Genomic DNA, 27,649 nt, shown 5'->3' with positions numbered 1-27,649 from the left:
ATACACTCTGTGAGCTCAGATTCCCATTCATATTTAATTTGTAAATTCTGTGCCATAGTTGTAATGACACAATTGATACAATTCAGTTCTATATTTTTATACTTTTAAGAGGAAACGGAGAAAATCAAGACAAATAAAATGGCAGTGAAACTACTGTTGATTCTGTACAGGCTTTATTTATGAGCATACAGTGTTTCCATCATAACACATGGACTAGATCATTATCTGTCGAATGCATCGACACAAAGCCACATACAGCTGGAGAGACAAACAACAGACTGTGCAGAGTGAACCACTCAGAATAAGTGGAGAAACATCTATTACAGTAAATATACATGACAGTTTATATTCTAACAGGTTGATGGCATGTGAGAGCTATGAGTTGGCAAGTTATGGATATACTTGTGGCATTTACACTGTTGATGATTTGTCAGTTTGAACATGTTTTATGTTTTTATGTCTGTATGGCTCTTTTTTATTTTTATATATATATTTTTTATAAAAAAAAAGGAAGAAAATACTTTAGAAAAATAAATCAGAACAACATTAACACAAAAAGGTCATAAAAATAAGAGACAACTTCAACCAGAATAGATTATAACAGTATGGAATAATTAAAGCAGCAACATGCAGTGTTTCCATATTTTCTATTGCACTTATTAGGAGCTTTGCTAAGGAATATTTTACACATGAACTTTAATAATTTGGTTTTTGCAGTGTGTACATTCCTAAACCATGTGTAACCACAGTGCTAATAAAGCTGGGCACTAAGTGCACTGATAAATTAAACTCCACCTGACCAAGGAACCAGGAAGTGTGACACAAAGCCTTCATGACATCAGAGGTCAGAAGCTGCTTCACCATGAATGAGCCAGACATTCACCAGCAGGTGAGCCCATCCCTTTAATACTGTCTGAACTGCCCTGTTTCACTGCCCTGTGCATCGGAGATAAAGTGAGTGTTGTGCGTCTGAATGTCTGAGTGTGTGTTTGTGTGCGTCTGTGTGGTTGTCAGGAACTTCATAGGCACTCTTTCCAAAAATAAATGAATGTCCGACTGACTGCGTGGACCCTGCAGACCGTTCGGGTCCATCAGGAGATCAACCACCTCTAGCTCACAGTATCGGACCTGCTGACACAAAACAGCTGCATGCTGAGTCAGCTCAGCAACACTGACCTGCAGAGGGCAGAAACACACTCAGGGTGAGACACACACATTCATCTGTAATGAGCTGAAATAACACAAACATGCACGCTCACTGTCAGAAATATTCTATTCAAACAGCAGTGGCGTGCACAGACTTTTTGAAGGGCAGGGGCGAAAAGAAAAAAAAGGGCACATACAGCGCGTTCTCGCCACTGAAGAGGGCACTAAGTTCTGCGTGTTTTCGAGGGCACTTTAGACATGTTTATATGTTATACAAATGGCACATTATATAGCCTTAAAACAGACTAACTAGACAGACTACTCAAGTCAGTTTGTAGTTAGGATCAGCATCCACGAGAAGTGTGTAGATTCAACGTTGGACTGTGAAGAACACACAGAGACATGGATGTATGAAAGAAATAAATCCCTGGGGGGGTCTGGGGGTCCTCCCCCAGAACATTTTCAATTAAGTAGATGCCATTTCCTGTATTCTAGTGCATTTTTACACCATATTAGCACCAGATAATCCAAACTGGTTCTGTGAGATATAGTTCTGGCTCAGAATAGATCAAAAAAGGGCCCAACATAAAAGTCATTGCAACAGTAATGTTTTTAACAGCCAAGAGGGCAGTTTATCATGTTTTAACCAGCCAAGAAGGCAGTTTAGTGTGTTTTAACCAGCCAAGAGGGCAGTTTTATCATGTTTTAACCAGCCAAGAAGGCAGTTTATCATGTTTTAACCAGCCAAGAGGGCAGTTTAGTGTGTTTTTTGGCTGCCAAGAGGGCACTTTAGCGCGCGTTTTTCAACAATTGGGCCACGAGGGGGATAACCGCAAGCGTTTTAAAGTGTAAACACTTTAAAGGAATACTTCACCCACAAAATTACAATTTGTTTATCAATTACTCACCCTATGTTACATTGAATTCATGAAGTAAACTTTGTTTTTCTCACATGCCTCCATGGTGAACGAAGAATCCAAAAAAATGCAGAAAATACTTGATGAATTGAAGTCATAGGGGTCCATTTTAAACAACAGCAAAACTATATCAAAACATCTGCTAATAAACTCAAACAGACTTGTGCAGTATCGTCCAAGTCTCATTTATCCAGTCGTAGGCTCAGTACTACTCAAACAGACAGCCCTTTCCTCTTGGGAACTAGACGGAGAGTGACATTTATCTATACTCTCTTCAAAGCCAGACTCCACTGATAAAAACAGTAATTTTCACTTGTCGAACACAGGAACTGCTGGTCTACTGCTGCCTCGATCAGTAAGTGTGTTGATATTGCTATGAGACTTCGGTGATTTAAAGGGCTACTTCAGATTCCCCAAAATCACACAGTAACACATAAAAAACTGACTAATGCAGGAAGTGGTAGACCAGCAGCTCCTGCATTCAGCAAGGTAAAATCACTGTTTTTATCAATGGAGTCTGGCACTAAGGAGAGCATAGATTAATTTTCACTTAACATTCAGTCCCTCGTCGGAAAGGGCCGTTTATTTGGGAAGTTCTGAGCATACGAGTGGATAAATGAGACTCGCATTAGTTTGTAAACAGATGTTCTGATATAGTTTTGCTGTTGTTAAACTTGGACCCCCATGACTTCAATTCATCAAGAATTTTCTCTGTTTTTGGATTCTTCGTTCACTGGAAGGATGCAAGAAAAACAAATATTTCCCCACAAATTCAACGTAACACAGGGTGAGTAATTGATACAGAAATGGTCATTTTGGGGGTGAAGTATTCCTTTAAAACATTTAAAACAAAGATATTTATAAATAGACATTATTTTATAACTTCTATGAAAACATATATCTTAAATAATTACCACAGTCTTTTCATTTATTACATATTTATACAACAGTCTTGACCTATGGGTGCCCACAGGAGGAGTTAAAGTTGACTTATACATTAATAAACATTGATACCTGCTTAAAGATGCATTACAGTATGTTATAAACCACTTATTAAATGTTTAAATAGTGATTATAAATGCTAAATAGGGGTACTTAAAGTGTTGCCATTTATTTACATCAAATCTTTAATTGTGGATTTTCTTTTTTTTTATGACACTTTAAAGGTGTAATTCAAACTCACTTATTACTTGTACTAGTATGTATTTGTATGATATGTAGATGCATTTCTTGAACCTACCAGTTAAAATGTTTATTTCCATGTAAACTTCATGCAGCCTTCACATGACTGAGCAAACCCCCGTCTGTACACTCTTGACGTTATGGTTTTTACCGTACCTGAAAACAGAAGAGAAAAGTTTCATCATACGTCCGTCCTGCTGCGATGTCACAAATTCAAAATTCACAACTGTAGATGAAGCGGTTACAAACCCATTGAGGTTGGCAGGCTCTGAGTGGTAGACGTTCTTGCCCTGCTCGGCCATATAGGGCGCGTGATGTGGTCCGGCCTGACTGTGAGCGGCTTTCAGTGTGTGACAGTGGCTCTTGGTTTCGACGGGGCTCGTGGGCAGGGACATGTGTATTGTCCCGTTTACTTTCCCGTTGACCTCCACCACCTTGGGGTCGATTCTGTCTGGATCAAGTCGTTTGTGATTTCTCTTTGGGGAGGACACGTCGATCACCTTGATGTCTGGGATGCTGGCCTGCCTCAGGACCTGCTCTGAGTGGGCCAGCTGCAGCTTCTTCATGTGGTTGATGGCTACTGCAGCGTTATAGGCTTGCTGTGGAGGGAACATAGAAGAGAGGTTAAAAAGAAAACTGAGAGCCATATAGACGACACAAAGCTTCACTTTAAAGCTGGGGTAAGCAGTTTTCTGGGACGGGAAAAGGGGGCAGAATTTGAAAATTTACTCCTGCAGCTCCTGCCAGACGAGTACAGGCACATGCACGCGCTTCATACAGTAACCCAGTGTTTCCCATACATTCATTTATTTAATCGTATTTCACTGTAAGGCTCTCTTCCTGTTTATCAGACCACAATTGACACAGTCCATCCATCTCCCTCCTGCTACTGCAGACTGCTTGCCAGGGGGAGGATGGATAGCAACTCTGGGGATGGACCTTTGGTCAGCAGCTGTAGCAAATTGAATTTAGCAATGGACAATCAACAGAGTCCACCGATGCTGGCTGAGTTCAGGTTGCTGTGGCTCCATCTCTAGAGTTGCTGCCCGGTGTCGCCCCAGCAATGTGGTCTGTAGCAGCAGGGATCGAGACAGGACATGCCATGCTGAGAGTCGAGGCTCTGGCTAACATTAGCTAAATAAATGTGAACTGAACGCTAAACTATTAGCAACATTTTCTCTCCATCTCTGAAACACTTTGCTGATATAAAGTGGTGCAGGAATGAGTCCTAAATCCTGGAATATAGTTAGCATTTTTGCACTCCTGGTTTCCTCGCCTCAGAGTCAACGGGTTTTTATTTAGATTTTAGAAGCTTAAGCTTAAGAGACTTGCATGTTTTGTGTTACACCATAAAATATGCCAGTAAATACCCCCTTGTATCATGAACGTTTGTTTGCCAAATAGCTTATTTTCTGCAATAATCCAAAATCTAATGGAGAAATCAAATTAGCTTTTTGAAGAAGGAACCAGGGTGATGCTAACTTCCAGGTCGGCCTACAAAAAAACGCCATCCCTGCAGCACTCTATTGAAACGTGTTTTATTTCATTTATTGTCAGACTCTCAACTGCATTTGTAGATGGGCCAATAGTAAAGCCCTCTCTGTGAAAAAATGACCTGTGATTGGCCAAAGTCTCCCGTCACAGCCTAGAGTTTTAAAGGCCTGAAACAGAGCCAAGAGGAGGCACAGAAGTCTTGTGTCTTCTCAGTCCACTTGAGTTACAACATGCTCAAAGTTTATTGTGGGATATTTGCCCAATGACGCCAAAGAAATAAAAGCACCTACCCCAGCTTTAACTGCTGAGACTGTGATTCTGCAACAAATCTGAGCATTTAAACAACAGACTTATGTTTCAGACGTATTTATACTGTTGAATAATCAGGTGTATTTTGGTTCCCCCGACATAAGAGCCCCACATCAGCCATCAGTGGCCTTGATTACAGCACAATATCTTATTAAACTCTCCTTAATCAGGAAGGATTAAGGTAGGCACCCGATTAATCTGCTATAAACTACAGGCCCTCAATGAGCTTACTGCATCAAAGCCAAGAGATCACTTAAGGGCTGACCTTCCACTTGGACTTGGCAAAGTTCTTCTGGATCTGAACGCTGACGGAATAGTAGATGTCCTGGCTCCTGGCCGTCTTCCCGATAATCCTGGAAAAACACAGATGACGGAATGGAACGCTTAAATATATTTCAAGGTAGACGTTAATCCTGAACCCATCTGCGTGGATACACAACCTCCTGTACGTCATACTGCGTTCTTACGTTGGTAGTATCACTAAAATAAATCCAAGGGTTACGATTCATTTATGTCATTGCTATTTAGAATTGGAGCTGCACAGTAAAAAGCACTTCTAACTTATAATGACGTCTCTTTTAAATAGAACTTTCAAGACGTGAAAATAATCTTGAATTGTGACATGTCATTTTATTGTGAAAAGAGACGCCTAACTGTTCAAGAAAAGCAACTATATTGTAGATTATTATTTATGCCCATTTTTAAATTACGTTAAGGGTAAAAAGATGAGACAATTGAACACTTAATAAGTCCAAAATCCTCTCAGATTGATGACTGAAACTCACCAGGGATGTCTGAGTGCGAGGTCAGTGGAGTAGCGCATACTGGGATTCTTCTGCATCATATTACGGATGAAATCTTTAGCTGCAGATCAAAAGGTGACACACACACACACACACACACACACACACACAAACATTAGGACTGGGGCTGTATGGAGAGATAAAGCAGCAGGCCATATATTATATCTAATGCTCAGTATAATTACCAGATTCAGAAATGTCATCCCAGAAGGGCGAGTCAAACTCATACTGCGCCTTCATGATCTTAGAGAACAGCCTGGACTCGCTTTCTTCATAAAAAGGAGGATATCCACACAGTCTGAAACACAAGCATTATCATTGTTAGAAAAACAATATGCATGTTTGTGTACTAATGTGGGCAGGTGAACAACATGTATATGCTCACTAGGTGGTGCTATAGCTCAATCACTGCAGCTTTCCTCTGTATGTAGGTAACTGTGTCATGCGTAACACTTGCATGACTAACAGAGGCTTTTAATCTGAAAATCCTGCCCCTTAAGAAAGGAAAACCTGGAGCCAATTTACTATCTTAGGAGTCTAATTTTCGCTTTCCTCTCTTTAAGTCTACTGATGCGTGCACACATTCACCATGACTTTATACTTACAAGATGTAGGTGATAACTCCGATAGACCAGCAGTCCACTGCCTTGCTGTAGGGCTTCTGTGCCAAAACTTCAGGAGCTGAAATTGAGAAAAAAAATGTCAGAAGCACATCCAGTGTTTGCTCTAATGAGGCCTGCATGCAGGCGTACATATTACATGGTGTCTATGCTGTCTTAGTGTTACACCCCCCCTGTGTCTTACATTTCTCTGACCTATTTAAGCCCCTCCACTCAGCGTGTGTCCATACATCATTCATTAGACAGACATGTCTCCTTACCTACGTATCCGGGGGTGCCACAGGCTGTCGACATGATGTCGTTCTCTATCATCTTGGAGAGCCCGAAATCACTGATCATGATCTTGGAGTCCTCGTCCTGGCTGTAGTACAGGATGTTCTCTGGCTGCACAAGGACAGAACAAAACAGGAGACCTGTTCATACACTGATGAAGAACTTCTCCAAGTGTTACCTCACCTGTGGTGGAACAAACACTTCCTGTAGAAGTACCACAGCTGTAAATGAATCTGTAGGACTAAATGTAAAAGACTTCCCCATGAAATTCGCTATTTCGTGGTCTTGCTGAGAGTTAGGCAAGATAAATCATTCTCATGTCCGTACAGTAAATATGAAGCTACAGACAAGTAAATAATCTGGTACATAACTCATTCTGTTTTTTTAACAGATTAAACAAACAAGATTAAACGGAGCTTTAGAGGTACTGGTAGGCAATTTGTTTTACTTTCGGACAGAGCTTTCAGGCCTTATGCTAAGCTAAGCTAACATCTGCTAGCTGTAGCATATTGACTGCACAGATTTGACAGCATTATTGCTTTTCTTATCTCATTCTCAGTTTGTCAGAAAATTAGTGTTTTTAATAAAATATCTATAACTATTTCTTAAAACACTAGAAGAAGAACTGTCATATCTGGAGTATTTAAATATGATTTCATGAAGTGTTTTGACTGGCCCTGCACTACTGGAAAGGATAATCAGGTATAGATGATTGGATGGTCAAGCTCCTTCATAAATCAGATTAGATAAATTAAAACGTTTTTCTGTATTTAGTATATTAATCTAACAAAGCAGCAACTTAAAGGAAAACTTCATACCCCAAATGATCATTTGTATATCAATTATTCACCCTGTGGTATGTTGAATTTGTGAAGGACACGTCCTCTTTTTCCACATGCCTCTGGTGAACGAAGAATCCAAAAACGGAATTTTTTTCCGATAAATTGAAGTCATGGGGGTCCGTATTTTAACAACAGCAAAACTATATCGAAACATCCGTTTACAAACTCTCACACAACTCGTGCAGTATAATCCAAGTCTCATTTATCCAGCCATGTTCTCAGTACTTCACACACACAAGGAACTGAACATAAGTTGAAACGTATCTATGCCAGAGCCAGACTCCATTGATAAAAACAGTAATTTTACTATGCTGAACACAGGAGCTGCTGGTCTACCGTCACTTCGATCAGTTAGTTGGTGTGTATTAATGTGTGACTTTTGTATTTTAAAGTGTTAGTTTGGATTCACTAGAGTTACACAATAACACAAACAAACTATAAATCGAGGAAATGGTAGAGCAGCAGCTCCTGTGTTCAGTGAGATAAAATTACTGTTTTGTCAATGGAGTCTGGCTTTGAAGAGAGCATAAATTAAGTTTAAATTTAAGTTCAGTTCCTCGTCAGAAAGGGGTTTTCTGTTTGGGCAGTACTGAGCATACAACTGGATAAATGAGACTTGGATTAGACTGCAGGAGTTTATAGCTCAGCTGTTGTTTACAGCATCAAGACTTTCCTCCGTTTTTGGATTCTCCGTTCACCACAGCGGCATGTGAGAAAAAAGAAGTTTCCTTCACAAATTCCCCGTAACATACGTTGAGTAATTGATATACAAACCAACTTTTGGTAGGGAGTATTCCTTAAGGCGTACAATGTCAGATAAATGCAAAATAATCAAATGCAATGCAAATATTTTAACATTTTTTATAGGATCCTTTAATATGACTTGTACTTGAGTAAAACCTTTTTAACATTCAACCTTTGTACTTTAAGACACTTGAACTTCAGCTGATTTAAATGTATGGCTGTGTTATGTTATCTGATTCATACCTTGAGGTCACGATGCACTATGCCGTTATCGTGCAGATAGCTAACGGCCTGCAGCACCTGCTGGATCACGTTGCTGGCATCCTTCTCTGAGTACACCCCCCGGTCCAGTATACGGTCAAAGAGCTCACCGCCTGAAACACTGGTGAGAAGACACCACTAACGTCAAAATGTGATCTTAAATCCATCGTTAATCAATTTAATCAGTTAACCTGCTCATTTAAATTATTACTATTATTACTATTAAGACTGAAAAAACTCACAGCTGCATGACGAGATAGTAATGCGTCTGGCTTTCATAGAAGTCCTCCATCCCCACCACATTGTCATGCTGGATTCTGTTCAGGAAAACAACACGATGCCACTGTCGTCATTATCCCACATCAGAATTCACATATGTGCAACATGAACATTCAAAAGAAAAGCTGATCAATGTGATTCCTCCCCGCGCAGTCACTACTGAGAGAATACGAAATGAAAAGTTGAAGGCTCATGAAGATTCACATGTTAATTACCTTCTCAGCACAGCGATCTCGTTCTCCAGATTGAGGTCTCTCTTCTGTTTCTTCTTCACACACTTCATGGCAAACATTTTGCCCGTCTTCTTCTCCTTCACCATGTACACCTCTGAGAACGCCCCCCTGTTCATGAACACACAAACATATTGACAGTGAGTTATTGATGATGCAGTCGCTGATTGCTTTGAAACATCACAGACAGAGAAGTCTCCCACAACAGAAGGAAATGAGTCCACTTCTTATTAGAACAGGAGAACAGTTAATAAAATATGAAGAGCAGAGTGTCAGCCTCTCAGTGGGTCTACTTTTCATTTTTCTCAGCCAACCGAGGACAGTTTGTTCATAAAATGTTTTTTTTTTCTTAGCAGAGATAATTCATTTGCAGGGCTTCACATACATGGAAGTCGTTATGTTTTTAGAGTGTGGTAGTCCGATGTATCTGTATGGGTAAATGTTAAAAGGACAGTTCACCCCCAAACAAAAATACATATTTTTCCTTTTAACTTTAGTGCCATTTATTAGTCTAGATTGTTCTGATGTGAGTTGCTGAGTGTTGGAGATATCAGCCGTAGAGATGTCTGCCTTCTCTCCAGTATAATAGAGCTGGATGGCACTCAGCTTGTGGTGCTCAAAGCGCCAAAAAATACATTTGAAAAACTCAACAGCAATGTCTCTTTGCAGAAATCATGACCCGGTTACTCAAGACAATCCACAGACCTTGTTGTGAGCAGTTTCATGTAGGAACTATTTTCATTTCTGACGAACTACACCCACCAACCGTATCACCGCGCAGAAGGAAGCGTGCATCTACTGCTAGCTCACCTAGCACTTCTGAGCCTAGCTAAACTTACAGCTCAGCCGAGGAGCCATAGGTATAGATTTAGAACATGTGTGATATGCACCCCCTGATAAATTGACGCAGAAACACACCAGAATGTGGCAAATTATGTGTTTGATGCTCCAAATTTTCTGGCGGAGAACCCCGAAACCCCCTGTTTCATATATGCCACCCCCAATGTTGAAACTAAACCTACGCCCTTATGGAGGAGCGCGCCATTGATGTTTAGATCTCATGAGCACAAGCCTCTCGTCCATGAGTAGATGCACACTTCCTTCTGCACGGTGATACTGTTATCGGGTATAGTGTGAAACTGCTCAAAACAAGGTCTGTGGATTATCTTGAGTAACGAGGTCATGATTTCTGGAAACAAACGTTGATGTTGAGTTTTTCAAATGTATTTTTTGCCACTTTGAGCACCACAAGCTGAGTGCCATCTAGTTCCATTATATTAGAGAGAAGGCAGACATCTCTACAGCTGATATCTGCAACACTCAGCAACTCACAGCAAAACAATCTAGTCTGATAAACAGCACTACAGGTAAGAGGACAGATGTGTATTTTTGATTTTGGGGTGGACTGTCCCTTTAAACTAATACTTTGACATTTTAGGAAATAGACTTTTTTCTTCTTTCTGACAGTCACATGAAAAGATTGATACCACTTTCACATCTATCTGTTCAATATGAAGAGACCGTTAGCTTAGCTTAGCATAAAGACTGGAAACAGGGGCAAACAGCTAGCCTTGATCCGTACAAACGAAACAAATGCGTAAGAAGAGAATCGTGCAGAACTATTTCACCATTAAAACCAGAAATTATGAGCTTTAGAGGTGCTGGTAGATGGATTTTGTTGCTGTCAGACAGAACCAAGCAACATCAAATTCACTCTTAAATTTAAATGATCTTAAATGACTTCCTGTTTTGTGAGTGATTACTATGGATGATACAGTTGCATCATCTTATTTCTCTTTGCCTACTAGCGTCAGCGCATCACAGTTAAAATAAACACACAGCAGAAATAGCAATATCAGGGGGTTCAATTAAGGTCTACGGAAGATCTCTGTGGCTTAACAATTCACATGTCACAGGCTTATTATTCTGTTCTGTGCTCTGTCCATGCTATCTTCAGCGTTGTCTGGGAATAGTTGTTCTACCGGGTGGATTAGGCGCTTTATCCCTGACGTAATGGAAACCGTGGCGGGCTGAGAGCTCCAGGCGCAAAGGTCAGAAACTGAGCATGTGCGGCAGGGATCCTTGGGAATAACAGTGCAGGTCAGGTCACAGACACACAGATGTCAAGGGCAGTGGGCAGACAGGTCTCACCGCAGCCCTGCCCTCGCTCTGTGAGGTGATGACACTGACCCTGAGGGATGATGGAATGGACTCTAATGAGGATCGACACATGGCTGCTGCAGGATTAATTCCACAACACAGGGTGGATCTTTCAGTTTTAAATCACAGTTTGGATGTTTTCTAATAAGTGTGCTGTGTCGGATATTGACGGTTTCAATACTCATTTTCCACAGTGCTGATACACCTTAGAATTAATGTTTACTGCAGTCATTCTGCTGCTAACCAAGAAAAGGAAACTTGTCATCATCATGTCATAGCCTTGTTGTATTCGCCTTTTAATAAAACATTTAAATTGTTTGCCCTCAAGGTCAATTTTTCCCCCGTGGGTTTGAAAACGGGGTATCGATATTTTTCAAGGTATTGTATCGAAGTTTAAATTTCCAGTAACGTGACAACACTGACTCACACACACGGCCTAATGACGGCTCGAGGAGGCAGACAGGAACGAGCTGCCCCCACAGCATCATCACAGCACTTCACATCCTGTTGCTCAACTGATTTCTCCTTGGTTACAACAGCTCATTTTCTTCCCCAGATCTCGTTGAAGCTTATTACGACTCTCAAGAGAAATCATCAATCAATCACTGAACAAGCCCTGGACAGTGAGTGGCTTTTTTTTTTCTTTTTTTTTTTTTACAGAAATCACTGGTAGACTAACTTGAGTGTGTAAATTTATGAGCTTAAATTCAAAAGCGCTGACTGGATTAAAATCGCTCTGTTTTTTGAGAGTTAAATTCACCCCTGAAGAGGCTGCGACCTGATTACACTGGAACCATTAGGATGTTGTTTACACTACGTGTAATGAGGCCCAATGGGGAAAGGCTGTGTTTGGTGTTGTGCGTAATCGTCTGTCCCTTCTGGATACTCTTCCTTTTGTTGTGTTGGAAGACAAAAAACGGATACCTGAGAATAGGCAAAGCAGCTCGGAGACTTCACTCTGTTGACACCTTCAACGGAAATGACAGAAATGCTATAAAGTCCTTCAGTGGCTCAGATAATAACAGTAATACATCCGTGTCTTTGTGTCTCTCTTTTGGTTCCTTGTGTTTGGTTTAATTGCAAACAGTAAAGCATCATCTTCTCATCAGATTTATTGTTTAGATGAGGTGATACAGTTGCAGAATTGTTTGGGGAAATAAAGTTAATTCCTGCAATCTACCACCCATCACATCCTGCACTGTACTCAGGACAGTCTCGCCTCCTTCAAAGTCCAATCACTGCTGTGTGATGTGTTCGGCTAAAACCTCTCAGCGGCCTCCTCAGCCCTCATTGACCTGTTCTGTTTTCCAGAAACACGCTGACGTCACTCTGGCACCGCTAGCTCCATCGCACCTTTATTTACCATTAGCCTCTGGTCTGCTGTTTCTCCAGCCACTCGCTAAATACACTGCAGAGTGCTGGAGGACCTGCTGATGACCAGCGCTGATCTCACATGAATTAGGTCAGCACAGGAGACAGGTAGCTGAGTGTGGGCACAGTGTAAAGGAACATGCTGCACAATGTTAACTTCATGTTTAAAATGACTGCAGGTGAACTTGAAATCAACTTGTATTTCATTAGTTTTCTTGCTTCTGAGGTGAGATTCGTTTATGTGCATGGTTTGAGACTGCAAAGAAGTTGTCTTACACTGCTTTGGTCTCTATCAGGTATAACTTTTTAAAATATGTGTGTTACGATTTATTTACATTATTTTTTACTTTCCCAGTAATCAAATAGACTAAAATTAAACCCTAGCCACTATTTATGATTAAATCATAAGCGTTTTCCTAAGGGCATGTCTTAATGACGTCATGCAGTTTGTAAAAATAATTCAGTTTAAAGTAAAATCCTTCTGCTTCCCTTCCTCACATTTTGTTATCTGTCAAAAATACTGAATGTTGATATATCATGACACCCTGGCACTGACATACCCACTAAAAAATGATTAATGTGGTCTGTGGATAATGCTTAAAATAAAGAAGTTTTTCAGCATAAAAATAAAAAATTAGGTTTGTTTCATAAACATGTTCAGGCAGTTGACAACTTATTTTAAGATGTTGGTAAAAATCAAAAACATTTTTGACATTTTTTGAGCATGACGGAATAAAAATAAATAAGTAAGAGTGTCTTAAATAAAACAGTTTGACCACTAAATATCAACACAACTTTTGGATACATTGGCTCAACCTAAGTTTTCAAAGCAAATCATGTTGGGTGTATTTAACTAAGTGAGTTTGTCAGATTATAAAAGGATTAACTCAGTAATGCCAGACTACCAGAGTTGGAGCTACTTAAAAGGATGCATGCAAATTGTTTCCCTCCTTTCCTTTTTTCTTTTTAAAGTTGAACCTGTTAATTTTTTTAGACTTAAGTTAGGTGGCCCGGCAAAAAAGGTGTTGGCCTTCTGCTGCAAACCACCACCTGAGCTCACAGTCTCACAGTGGAATAATACTTACGTTGAGCTAATTAATAAGGAGCCAATCATTCATGGTGCCAATGAAAAGACTGTCTTCCTGAGCAGAGACATTAAGTCATGTTGAATTACAACAAATTACCTGTGAGTAAATATAATTAACCTACACTGACCGAAGACTGAATGTTAGTGTTTGCTTTGTTTTGTGGTTATTTTACGCTCATTAACTTGGTAAAGAGACGATGACTCAGAATCACAGATGGAAATGTGAAAGTCTTTATCTCACATCTAGAACCATGACTGTAACTCTGACAGAATCCAAAGACCCTAACTCTTTTTTCTTTGGGGTTTTATTCCTTTTCTTGTGTTAATAAAAATCTGTTGATGGGAGGGTGGGGGGATAAAGATATGATAGATGACAGCATGGAAATGTAATATATGATTGATCCATAGTGACAGTGTAATGTATACTGCGTGAGTATGTAAAAAAATTGATCACAAAAAAGTTTCCTTGCTCTTAGTACTGAATCTAACAATTGATTTCAATACTGAATAATCAAATATTTGTTTTTCTTTAATTTATGATTATTAATTTGTCTCTAAATTGTCAGAAATTGTCAAAAAAATTCTCTACCAACCAAAAAATTAAGCAACTAAATGTTGCAGCTCTGCTTGTTCTACAACCACACATTTATAATATTCTATTTTTCTTTTTTTCCAGTGTCACAATTCAGTGAGACTTTGGAGAAAATAATTCAAAGTAAAAACAATATTAGTTATATGTGCTTTTTTGTGAGTGAACTGCTGAGCTGGTTCACAGCCAGGCAGCATCAGGACAGCCAGACCGACTAACAGCCAAAGCGTCTTGCTGTCTAGAACCTCAGTAAAGTAGGCCTCCTCATGTCAATCCAATCAAACCAGTAATCAGTTCTCCGACTCAGACAGTATGTGGAGAGTCTGTAATCCTGCCATGTGCAAGTCAGGACACAAGTTTCATTGTATTCGCCCTTAGTGTCATTAAAACAAAACATCCGGCACTGCAAGATATTCCCAGAAGTACGAAGAAACACAGGAAGAAATTCTGCTGATATACAAAAACTGAACAGGAAATTAGTCGGCTGAATAAATATTAAGATTTCTGAGTTAAATAAATAATTTGCATGCACATAATTGGGTAAAATGTACTCACGATCCAAGCTCCTCTATGAAGTCAAATATCTCCTGGATGTTCTCAGTGTCCTTCTTCCACGCGTGGTCGGGCTCTTGACGACCCATGTCTGCAGATGCTTCAACAGGGATTTCTTTCAAAATGGAAAAGGAACAGAAGAGATGTCAACACTGGAGTCCCACACAGGCCCAGTTCCCTTATGATGAGTAACTGCAGCAATAATCCTGGCTCAGAGTCTCGTGATGATAATCATAAACAGAAAGTCCTTCAGGATTATCTCCGAGTCATGAGAAAGCAGGCGTGAAGGTTGGTGTGTCTGCTGCACTGCTCAGACTGTCTACAGCAGGACGAGCAGATGAGACGGACAGGCGTCTTTGTCTGGCTGACGAAAGGTTAGAGCAACTAATCTGTGCTGGAAGTAGCACAGGGGAAGGTGTGAGGTAGTGCCAGGCCTGGCCCATAATGCATCAGGGTTAGGTGACACTGCAGTGTATGAATGAGATTGTGAATGAGGTGTCAGACATGGAGGAAAGAAAAGAGGAGTGTGTGGATATTCTTTTCTGCATTATCAGAAAATGTGCTTTAAAATAAAAAATAATGTTAAAAAATGTTGCAGAATTATTTTAAAAAGCTTTCTGCACAACTCTGATCATCACACCATGACTTTCAGCTCTTATGCTGAACAAAAAATTTTTTTGAGCATGTATAAAATGACAAAGTCGTGAAGAATGACCGATCCAATAAAACAGAGGATACTGAGAAGGATTAGGAGCACTTTAAGTGAACAGGTTACCCACTTTGGTTTCCTGCCCTCTTTTCTCTTATATAAGGGATTAGCGACTCTTGATCTGGAGACCTGACCTTGTCGCAGGTAGCCTAAAAATACCAGAGAATAGCCTCGAACAAGTCACTTTAAATGCAGGAGTAAGGTCTAAACTGCTACAGAAAAGCCAGTTGAACATATATAAGAATCTATGAGCAACAGATGGGAAAAAACATCTATTATTTAAGCTCTTGAATCACTCCCACTTTTATTTTTCCTCCATGTCCTCATGCATATCCATGTGAACTCAAATGCTGCATTTAAGACATTCCATTTATTGTATTAACCGCCTGAGACCCCAGCTTTTGTTTGGCGTGCACTTTCAATTTCTCCAAACAATTTGGGATTAGTAGGACTTAAGTATAAAAAACTGATCACTGTCTTTGAATAGTACGCACAATGTCCTCATATGAGTGCAGTGGGGTTTATTTTTAATTGTCACAAGTATGTAATGAATCTACAAATTCAATTTATTCCAACGCTTGAACGTTTTGTGCAACGATAAATCTGAAAACAATGCAACATGTTGTATGTCTGCATGTTATAGGTCACTGTTCAAGTCTGAAACTACACAGAATGGTTCATTTCAAATACCTGAACATGGCTGTGCAAAGCAAAATTGCGAATAATGCAACATTTCTAAAAGTCTTTGTTCATTTTGTAGAAATTGTTCAGATGTGTATGCAATATTAAACTACAGATGCTATTGAGCACAAATAAACAGGTTCCAACCATAAAATGTGATCAGGTTTTGTATCTTGTCCACTTTAAGTGAAGCAGAATGAAATATAAGGTGCAGCAAACCCAACATGTAGTGTGTTAATATCTCATGAGGTCTCAGGGGGTTAATGCATTGTCTGTTCACACACACACTGATGAGCTGTGAGGGTCTGGGGTTTCCCCGCATTCAACAAAAGCTCCTGCGCCTTTAATTCCCCCTGTTGTTCCCTCCGGTTTCCCCCGCAGTAATTATTCCTCTCACCGCGGTGTTTTGTTATTTAGCAGAGCATGGATGCAGAAAAGCACTGGATGCTGGGGAATGTGTCCAAAAGCAGCAGCAGTGATGCACATATCAAGGCGGCTGCAGATGTTTTTGTTTTTTTAATTGTGCAAAAATATATTCTACAGATGATTAATTTACCAATAAATGAAATGATAATAACACAGGACGCAAAGAGACGAGCTGCTCTGATAGTGACTGACACTGGCTGTTTCTCTCTCCATACGCCACCAGCAAAACACCAAGTTGGCTGCGGCATCCGCGGAAAGATCGCTCTGCGGCAAAGAGAGACCCAGTGATCAGGATTCAGATCCAGCCTGGACCACTCAGCTCACATCTCTCTCACAGCTGAGAGACGCTGCTGTGAAAAACAAGTTCAGGCTGATACATGAGTCATGATGCTGCGTGTTAAAGCACAACAACAAAACTACCCCAAATTACGCGCAGAATATAAATGAAGCAACACTGGCTCTCTGTCTGAGTCTGTGCTGACTAACTGCATCTCTATGAATTAAACAGTAGTTTGAGTTATCCTGATTCACTTCATGAAGAGGAGACTGATGGAGACTTACCTAGAGACTCTGCGCTGTCGGTGCTCTGCTCTGACTCTCCTGCCAAATGCTCGCCGAGGACTGGACAGCTTACTTTGTCTGGGACATTACAAATACCTGTTGTCAAGTCAGAGATTACATCCATGGAGAGAGCGGAGGGGAGGGGCTGCTCACAGTGTCACAGGTGCTCATTGAGACTTAAGGCTCAGACTTCAGCTCAGGCTGCTGCTGCTGCTGCTGCTGCAAACAGGTTTACACAGAAAACGGCGCGTCTTGCGCAGAAATGCTTTTTCCCAAAACTGCACGATTCATTCATAACAACAGCATGTGCACGCGCATGCGCAGGTGCACGCATACGAACATCAGTTTTCTCAGCACTGATGGAAGTGATGATCATTTTGCAATGCATGGCCACCTGTGATTACTGCTCTGACACCAGGGAGTGTTGTCAACTCATTTTAAGGGGAAGTTGTTAAAAGTTGTTAAATGACGTGATATTGCGTGATGACGTTGTTTAAATTGGCCGGCCATCTTAGCAAAAAATATGACTTGAAATTTGTTAGTTTAGATTAGTTACCAGCCGCTTTGTGAGACTGTGTGAGTCATCATGGCAAAATGTGGTCCTGCGGGAACTGCAGGCCTCCAGGAGCAGCTCAGCCTTGCTTCCAATTTTTTCCCAGTAGCCTCTTGTGGTATTGTGGCGACAAAATCTCCCGCCAAAAAAGCATGTTCTCCATAGACTTCCAATATAACGAATGACGTCTGTAGTAGGGCAGGACCGATTTATCGGCCGGCCGATTATAGCCATTAGAGAATAATCGGCAATCGGCCAACCAAGAAGAACTCTGGTACTGTGAACATACATGTGAATGTCTTAATTCCTGTAGACTTTGCATGATTATTTTATTTACTAGGTTTACTGCCATTTTGCACATCATATTTTTGATTTGTGTTTAAATTGTTCATATGCTGCTTGTTCCACACAATTTCTGATAATAAAAGTATTGGAAAATAGTAAAATGTTCTTCCTTCAATTTATATCTTTGTAACGAGTGTTTGAACTATATTTAAGCCATCAAAAGCAGGTATTTCGGGGTTTTTAAATTGAAAAACATAAAAATTTAATCGGCCGATATATCAATTATCGGATTTTTTTATTCCATAATATCGGAATCGACATCGGCCCCAAAAAATCCATATCGGTCAGGCCCTAGTCTGTGGCCTAAACTGCTCACAGGACATCTCAAAGTGCAAACAAGGTCAATCATGAATCCGTCTATTATAAATTTTTATTTTCATAAAACTTGCGATTTAAAAATCTGTGATGTTATCAAAACATAAAGTCTATGAGCCGGAAATCGCAGGCAGGGCCAATAGGAGAAGCTGTACATATTCAGTGGGCTGCAGATGCCGGAATTGACCTTTCGCTAAGCCCCGCCTCTTTGTGATGGTCCGACAAGCTGTCGCAGTAAGCATGGAGCCCACACTGTAACTAACTGCACTCCCTGAAGAAATATTAGCACATTTTTGGACAAATGAAACAGTGATTCCTGAGAGAAGCAGACAGAGGGGTCTACAGTCTGTGTTTGAAGGATATATCCAGGATGTCAAACTGACTCAGCAGCAACAACAGGTTAAAAAGTCAAAGATAGTTAGAAGCTAAAGTTGAACTATAGGCTACAGATCAGTGTAAAATGGGGGGCCATATCCTATATTGGCCTCCATTTTGATCTCAGCTACACATCTGTTGAGTTTTCGTGACTACATGATGCACAGTTGCGACGCTTGACCAAGTCTGTCCACAGACAGTCAGACATTCCAACACATTCTCACTCCGACCTCGTCACATATCGAAATTTGGTCATTGGCTTTCACCGTCCAGGTACGACGAAGGTAATGTTCTGGGACGCTGCGTCGTGTTCTGCCTGTTACATGCATTGTTTTCTTTTAAAATTCACTTTCATGTTCACAGGGGAAAAAAACTCTCTAATGTCACAGATCTCTACAAAGCGACCATAATTAATTATCAATATAAAATATAAATCATAAGCTATTTACAACCTCCAGGTCATTTTTTTGTAAAGAGTTGCATTCAGATAAACATGTGACTCCCATAGAAGTCCTGAAAATGTAGGTGTGTCCTATTAGAGGGCCTGAACAGCTGTACAAACAGGTATTTTACATGCATTGTTAATTGAGAGATCTACTTTTACTTTAACATAATAAGGTGTAATTCTTCTATTGATCAGTGCGAAAAGGCAAAATTAATTTTAAAATAACATAAATGAAACATGAAAACTTTAAAGTGAATTCAAAGTTAATTCTTGCTCTGTAATAAATAATAATGATTTATAGATCGATCAGTAATAAGGTTGATTACCTTTATTTGGTGATAGTGCAGTTATAAATGTTGTTATAATTGTGCCATTAGTTATCATCTATAAAGCCTTTTTAAAGGGGCCTTATTACAAAGTCAGTGATGCGAGTTAAGCAATTTTGTTGCCAGATTTAGTAACTTCTCAGACTACCTGGGCAACTTTTCTTTCCAAAAAGCAGCAACAAACTTTTTTGGAAACTTGTTGCATTAAATCCACTTTGATTCAATGTAGTAAAACAATAAAACTGTAATAAACAATTAACTCAGGATTTATAGATCAATTAATAATAAGGTTGTATAATAAGGTTGTGATGGTGTTTATCCTTTCTTGGTAATAATGCAGTTAGAAATGTTATCATGCATTAATAAACAGTTTTTTTTGCTCTGCAATACACCATCAAGTCTAAAGGTTTAAGTGTTAACAAGACACTAATGAAGTATTTTCACTGTTATTAATTAAATCTGCAGTTTTAAATGTGCTCGGCAGCTGTTTTGGTTTTTCTTTAATAACTGGAAACCCAAAAGATGTTCCTGTTGATGTCTTATTAATGATCTATAAAGCATTGGTAAATTATTAATGAGGAAAGTCATGTGTTGAATCTTATAAACCGTTTAAAAAGCTGCATGTCTGATAAGAACATGGTGCAGAGAACAGTTGTAGGCTACTAAATGTATTTGGTCACTTGTTTCCACACGTGTGCCACAGGCTGTGATGTGTGCAGCTTTGGGCTGTAAGCATGTTGCTGTTTACAATGTGGTCTACAGGGGTAACCTTTAACAGGCTTATGTATTAATCTGCATCAGGCGCTCATTTCACCTGCTGCATGAGAACAGTACAGTGGTGTCAGAGGACGGCTGATAATACAGCTAACCTTCTCTGCTCGTGTGTTTGCTTCAACACAACAGAAAACAAGTGTGTGTCATGAAGAGTAAATTACCCACCGTCCATTATCTGCCATCAGAGGCTCAAGTGTTGACCACATGTGACTGTCTGAGTGTTGTTGCTCCAGCCCACCTCAGTTTCAGGCACGTGCTAAGATAAGATAAGATAAGATAAGATAAGATAAGATAAGATACACCTTTATTGATCCCATAATTGAGAAATTCCAGTGTTACAGCAGTCAAGGAAAAAGAGTCAGATTAAAGATTTCAAAATTAGACTTAAAAAACTTAAATAACTAGGCATGCAAATAAGTACAAAAATCCAAGAGTCTGCGATAAATAACAATAATAATAATAATGAAAATAATAGGAAGTGGATAATAATGAGCAGCAGTGAATGAAAATGAGCAGTGGATAAAGGGAGCACATCTAGTGCAAGTGATTGTATGTGCAAAACAGCAGACAGCTGTGGTGTCCATAAAGTGTCCAAGTGTGTCCTACAAATACAGAAACACACCAACAGTGGCTGGAGCGTCTCGTTATATTGTCATGGGTACGAGGTCAACAGGTTGTCTTGGTCATCCTACATTTCAGGTGCTGTTATGAGAACCAGGATGAGCTGAAGTGTTTTCCAATCAGGACAGATGACATCAGGCCGGCAGGAAACAGCAGACTCTGTAATGAGAATGTCGGGTTTGATGATGAATGTTAATCTGCACAGAAGCAGAGCAGCGGCTGGGTCACAGTTATTACAGCCCGCAGTTACAGAGCGATGTAATAAAGGACGGTTACAGCAAAACAGGAAATAGTTGCTCAGGGAAGTGAACTCTACATGATAGCACAGATTATCAAAGCTACTCCAATACATTAACGTCCTGAGACCCTGTGTCTTCATATGAGGACATCACATTTTGGGTTTACGGGACCATACGCTTCATTCTGCTAAACTCAGGCCTGTTGCCCTCCTTCATACATTTTTAATCCATGTAAAAACAACATGGCAGCCATCCTTGCAAAGTCAGTTTGCAGCTGATCCTGACACAAAAGTGGAAAAAGTCCAAAACCTGATCACATTTAATGGTTGAAACTTGTTTATTTAGGATTAATAATGTTTGTAGTTTGACATGCCTTACAAACTTTACCAATTATTAATTAGAAAGTACTGGTTTGAAGACACTGGGAATTTATCATCAGCTCGTTGAAGGACATTGGGACCGTTGACGATGCTTTGTTTTTTATACTTATCAAGTCCTACTTATCCCAAATAGCTAGGAGAGATTAAAAAGGCATACCAAACAAAAATTCAGGTCTCAAGAGGTGAAATAAATTTATATGAATACCAAACAAAAATTCAGGTCTCAAGAGGTGAAATAAATTTATATGAATCCTTTCACAGAGACTAGAGGACTGGGTGGGCATCTCTGGCACTGCCCTAAATTGGTTGAAGTCCTATCTAGAAGACAGGAAGTACTTTGTTGAAATTGGTAACTGTGTCTCAGACCACATGGCCTTGACCTGTGGGGTGCCCCAAGGGTCAATCCTGGGACCCCTTCTGTTCAATCTCTACATGCTGCCTTTAGGCCAGTTAATACAAAATAATAATGTATCCTACCACAATTATGCAGACGACACTCAGATCTATGTCTCACTGACAGCAGGTGAATATGGACCAGTGGATTCACTGTTGTTTTTTATACTTATCAAGTCCTACTTATCCCAAATAGCTAGGAGAGATTAAAAAGGCATACCAAACAAAAATTCAGGTCTCAAGAGGTGAAATAAATTTATATGAATTCTATACTGGTATACTAAGTGATGTAGCGGAGGGTCTACCCGAGTATACAGGGTGTACTTACCTCTGTTTCAGGATGTTTACAGTATACCTACCAATCAGCTAAAAAGCCATTTAAATACCCACATTTGTGCACATATACCCACTTCCTCCTTGGTAACCTACCCATCTACCTAGTAGTACACCAACCTCATCAACTACCACTACACCACTGGGTACACCCCCGAAAATAAATATATAAAATAATATGTATATATGGCACGGTGGTGCAGCATTGTCGCCTCACAGCAAGAGGGTTCCTGGTTTAAACCTTGGGGGGAGGGTTCTCCCCGTGTCAGCGTGGGTTTCCTCCAGGTGCTCCGGCTTCCTCCCACAGTCCAAAGACATGCAGGTTAACTGGTGAGTCTAAATTGTATGTGAAATCGGCAAACTTGTTTGTTTCGTTTGTTATTTTCAGCCGCAACTGTTACTTTCAAAGATATATATAGTCAAACAGAGTGGTCTGACCTATCTGATGTTTCTGCTGTGCTTATTTTATGTACTGCGTAGCTTTGTTAGCTTCCTTTACAACCAAATCTACCAGCACAGTGGCTAAGTTATGTACTGCTGTGGACGGGGGGTGCAGATTTGAGATATAAGAATTACATTTCAATTGAGACAAAACAAATACAGTGCTTTTTAAAACCTTTATTTTTCTACTTGAGATGGAATTTAACACTAGAATTGAAGGTAAAGTGTTTCGTGGGTCACAGCAGACTAAACTTGAAAGCACATTTGGTGCTTTGACAGGTCCAAAGAGTGGGCAAGAATAAAATCTCTGACACAGTAAACACACACTTGTTTAGTGCTTTTCTAGCCTTCCAACCACTCAAAGTGCTTTTACACTACATGTCACATTCACCCATTCACACACACACACACACACACACACACACACTCACACACTGATAATACAGCCATCAGGAGCAATTTAGGGTTCAGTACCTTGCCCAAGGATACTTTGGCATGTGGGCTGGAGGAGTTGGGATCAAACCACTGTTCTTTCCATTGGTGGATGACCTGCTCTACCTCTGAGCCACAGCTGCCCCCAGTATGTGTCATTTTATATCCTAACATCAATAAATATTGTGATGCAGTAAAAATCCTGGAAAATTAATTGAGACTGTCTGTGGATAAAATAACCAGACATAAATATAAAATATTTCTGGCTAAATACCTGACTAATAAAAGTGTTTCATCCTATTGATAAAAATATTATCATATTACACCTCCATGTCCTGCCTACAATGAACAAATCCAGAGATGTTGCAGTCAGTAAGAAGGCATGTGGGTGTTTCAGGAATAGAAACATCAGCCTGATTAAAGTATATTACAGCAGTGTAGTCCTGCAAGGTGATTAAGAAGAAATTACAGTGTATTATTGTGCATCATCTGGCTTACAAGCACCGTAAAGTTGTGTGTTCACTTCCCTAATAGAGTCAAATAATAAGCTACATAAGCAACATGGAGGCAGTCACATTATCAGTGATGTACATTTACATAAGTACATTTACTTGTTGTGGTACTTCTAACTGGTATTTCCAGTTTCTTCTTTGCTCTTTGTGCCTCTGCCACACTGCATTGTAGAGAGAAATACTGTACTATTTACCAGGGGTGTGTGTTTTGGCAACATGTGGGCGGACACATAGTCCTCCTCCAAGAAATTATGACTGTCAAACACTTCATTTCCTGTGTTCTGGTGCATTTTTCTAGACCAACTTGTGCCTTTTCTGCATCAGCTTATGGTAGAAACAAGGGTGTAGTGCTGCCGGAGTGCACCGAAACTATGCTGTGACACTTCTCCAAGTGAGGATATAAACTATTTGCAGTTTATGTAATCCGCTTTAAATTCAGATATACTTTTAAGTGCTAAAAGATCCAGTCATCACAAAGCCTCTGTTATGCAAGAGAGCCATTCAGAACAAACACAGTATCAACACATTAAATGTCAATGTGACAAAGCTGTCATTGACTGATCTGCAGCATCAACTCCTGCACAGAGTAAAATGCAAACATCACACCTTCATAGCTGCTGGTAGCTGCTGACAGTTGAGTGTAACCTTTGAGTGACAAGTAAAGTCAATTTATTTTTTCTCAGTTGACAGTAAAGATGAAAAGGCAGTAAACACGCCACTGTATGAACAGTTACATAACCTTCAAAGCCAGCCACAAATTAATATGTGTGTGCAGGAATGTACATGTGTCATAGCTGTGCTGCAGTACTTAAACAAATGGCTACATCCCTGGTGGAAATGTCACAGCACTTTCTGCTTCAGCTGAGCACAGTATTTTATGGTAGATTGTAACCATTGCTTTGCTGTGGCGTACTGCCACCACTGACTTTACAGGGGCATCCTTGCATCTATGTTGTTGTGTTGGAGCAGCTTGTCAAAATAAGTCCTCCACTCCTTTCATGTTTTTATCAGGGAAGGGACAAACACACGTATTCCCTGCATCCCCCCCCCAAAAAATGTCATCACTTCATCATTTTATTCTATCAGACATTTGTATGAAATTTTGTCCTAATCAGTGAATGAATTCTTAAGTTATGGCACAAAACATATTTTGTGAGGTCGAAGTGAGCTTGACTTTTGACCACCAAAAGCTTATCAGTCAAAATGGATGTTTGTGCCAAATTTGAGAAAATTCCCTTAAGTTATTCTTGAGATATTGCATTCACAAGAATGAGACAGTTCATCCTTGACGCTGACGTTTGCATTTTGCAGAACATTATGATGTCACAGTAAAGTTGACCCTTGACCTTCTGGACAATAAATGTCATCACTTCATCATTTTATTCTATCAGAAATTTGTATGAAATTTTGTCATAATCAGTGAATGAATTCTTAAGTTATGGCCCAAAACATATTTTGTGAGGTCGTAGTGAGCTTGACTTTTGACCATCGTCCAAGTGGATGTTTGTGCCAAATTTGAGAAAATTCCCTCGAGTTATACTCATGAGAATGAGATGGATGCAAGGTCACAGTGACCTTGACCTTTGACCATCATGAGCTAATCAGTTCATTGTTGAGTCCAAATGGGTGTTGGTGCCAAATCTGAAGAAATTCCCTTAAGTTGTTCTCAAGATATCACATTCACAAGAATGAGACATTTCATCCTTGACATTGATGTTTGTATTTTGCAGAACATTATGATGTCACAGTGAATGTGACCTTTGACCTTCTGGACAAAAAATGTCATCACATCACCATTATATTCTATCAGACATTTGTTTGCAATTTTGTCATAATAAGTGAATGAATTCTTGAGCTACGACCAAAAAACATGTTTTGTGAGGTTGTAGTGAGCTCGACTTTTGACCATCGTCCAAGTGGATGTTTGTGCCAAATATGGGGAAAATTCCCTCAAGTTATTCTCATGAGAATGAGATGGACACATGGTCACAGTGACCTTGACCTTTGACCACCAAAATCAAATCAGTTCTTCATTGAGTCCAAGTAGGAGTTGGTGCCAAATTTGAAGAAATTCTCTGAAGTTATTCTTAAGATATCACATTCAAAAGAATGACACGGCTGCAAGGTCACAGTGACCTTCACACTTGCCCACCAAAGTCTAATCAGTTCATCTTTAAGTCTGTGGGAGTTGGTGCCAAATTTGAAGAATTTCCCTCAGGTTATTCTTGAGATATGTTTACAAGAATGCCACTGACGAGCTCTCAGTGACCTTAGTCCACGATGTAATGTAATCAGTTTATCCTTGTGGTCAAGTTAACGTTTGTGCCAAATTTAAAGAAATTCCCTGAATTCCCTTCAATATTCTGAAGAAAATACAGTTGTTACGTCTTAAATATAGTCAATAATGTCAATACGATTGCTAATGAAACTGCTAAAAAGCACATTAAGTCATAAAAATATCAAAGGTAAAATACTATTTACACATACACATGTAATAAAAGGGGCCACTCTGGATAGTGAGTTCTTTTTCTTTTGATCATTAATCATAAATCCATTTTGCTAATAATACTTGAGTAAATGTTTGGATGAAGGACTTTTAATTGTAATGGAGTATTCTTACACTGCAGCACTGATACTTCTATTGAAGGATCTGAGAACTTCTTCAGTGTCATGTCGATAGATGTTGATCAAACAGCGACACCAGGCCTGACTCGTGTACTTACATCATCAACGAGCTTACAGGAGCGACAACAGGATCAGTTTGAACTTTTTAACCCCGCGCTGGCGGGATTAACCTCCACTCCAGCTTCAATCATGTCATTACAGTGATGTACAACAAAGCTGACCATTCTCCTCAGCGGGAAAACCAAACAATTAACACGGCCTCAGGCCTTTAAGATCCACTGTGACTGTATGAATGGTCAATGGGATTACACTAACAGGATCAGGTAAACGTTCAATGCCTTATATAACCTGATGTGTTACTGAAAAGTGCTCGGAGTTCGAGCGAAGCAGCTCTCACCTGAAGAAGAGTCATAGTAGACACTTTAACTCATCACATCGACAGACCCTCAAAAAAATGATTCAGCGAAAGTAATCAGGATTTAAATCCACTGAACTAAAATGAGTTATTCTGAGGTAGTTACATAAGTTAATTGAAGTGGTGCTAAAAGTGGTCAGTGCTCACATAACTTGAGATTACAGTGAAGTCAGTGCTCGCATGAAACTGGTGACCCGTGCACCAAAGAACACATACCTGAACACAATCAAGATTATACAACGTAATTAATCACTGGGTCTTTTCTTTGTTACGTGTGTTACACAATAAACATTTATAATTATGTGGGTTTTAATCATCGACTATAATTATTCACCTTTGGGCTTCACTTCAGATCATCCAGAAATAGTTCCCATCCTCCACTCAGGCTTTGTCTGTGGGATCATAAGGTTGGATAAATAAATAATTACTCAACAGCCACACATTTATAAAAATAAGGCTTTTTCTGAGGTTAAAACAATTAACACACACAGCTTTTGTTTTAAGAGTTATTTTCGAAAATAGGCCTTTAAAAAAAGAATTAACTGAAGTTTATTATGCAATGTCTACACAGGGATAAATTGTGCATAAATGCGCAGCTCTAGTGCTTTTTAAAAAAAAGTTGAAGTCAAATAAAAAAAATGAAAAAGATTTATTGAATTTAAATTAAAAATATATATATATATATATATAAAAATTAAATATATAATAGTATATTCTAATACTATGATGTCCATATCAAATAAAATAATTAAACTAAACATGATAATTAAAGGCAACTAGTTTTTATTACCTTAATCTAATCTGTGCTATAAAAACATGCAAATGATTTCTTAAATCTAAATGTACTGGTGAAACATCTGGGTTCAAATGATTAAAATAAATTTTGTAG

The 27,649-nt window shown here is 39.5% G+C and overlaps 1 protein-coding gene across 4 annotated transcripts; it reads right to left on the bottom strand.

Annotated features, from left to right (window-relative positions):
- Window positions 1–161: 161 nt before the first annotated feature.
- Window positions 162–27,414, bottom strand: camk1gb (calcium/calmodulin-dependent protein kinase IGb). Of its 4 annotated transcripts, none has more exons than XM_050066222.1 (16): window positions 27,095–27,414; window positions 20,992–21,149; window positions 20,535–20,625; window positions 17,237–17,455; window positions 14,863–14,974; window positions 9,086–9,211; window positions 8,834–8,908; window positions 8,574–8,712; window positions 6,732–6,855; window positions 6,457–6,532; window positions 6,037–6,149; window positions 5,834–5,912; window positions 5,314–5,401; window positions 3,495–3,844; window positions 3,304–3,401; window positions 162–1,176 (listed from the first exon to the last, which is right to left on the bottom strand). In XM_050066222.1, the coding sequence occupies exons 4-15, from the start codon at window positions 17,358–17,360 to the stop codon at window positions 3,344–3,346; spliced, it is 1,464 nt and encodes a 487-aa protein (XP_049922179.1). In that variant the 5' UTR covers window positions 17,361–17,455; window positions 20,535–20,625; window positions 20,992–21,149; window positions 27,095–27,414; the 3' UTR covers window positions 162–1,176; window positions 3,304–3,343. The 4 variants fall into 4 exon arrangements, with proteins under 4 accessions (XP_049922179.1, XP_049922180.1, XP_049922181.1 ...); XM_050066223.1 differs by having other exon boundaries at window positions 17,237–17,332; XM_050066224.1 differs by having other exon boundaries at window positions 17,237–17,314.
- Between the last annotated feature and the right edge of the window lie 235 nt (window positions 27,415–27,649).

The sequence above is a fragment of the Epinephelus moara genome, chromosome 16 (genome assembly GCF_006386435.1).
Source record: "Epinephelus moara isolate mb chromosome 16, YSFRI_EMoa_1.0, whole genome shotgun sequence".
Classification (NCBI taxonomy): Eukaryota; Metazoa; Chordata; class Actinopteri; order Perciformes; family Serranidae; genus Epinephelus; species Epinephelus moara.
Note: the sequence above shows the minus strand (reverse complement) of the source record. Positions and strands in the feature narration are given on the sequence as shown.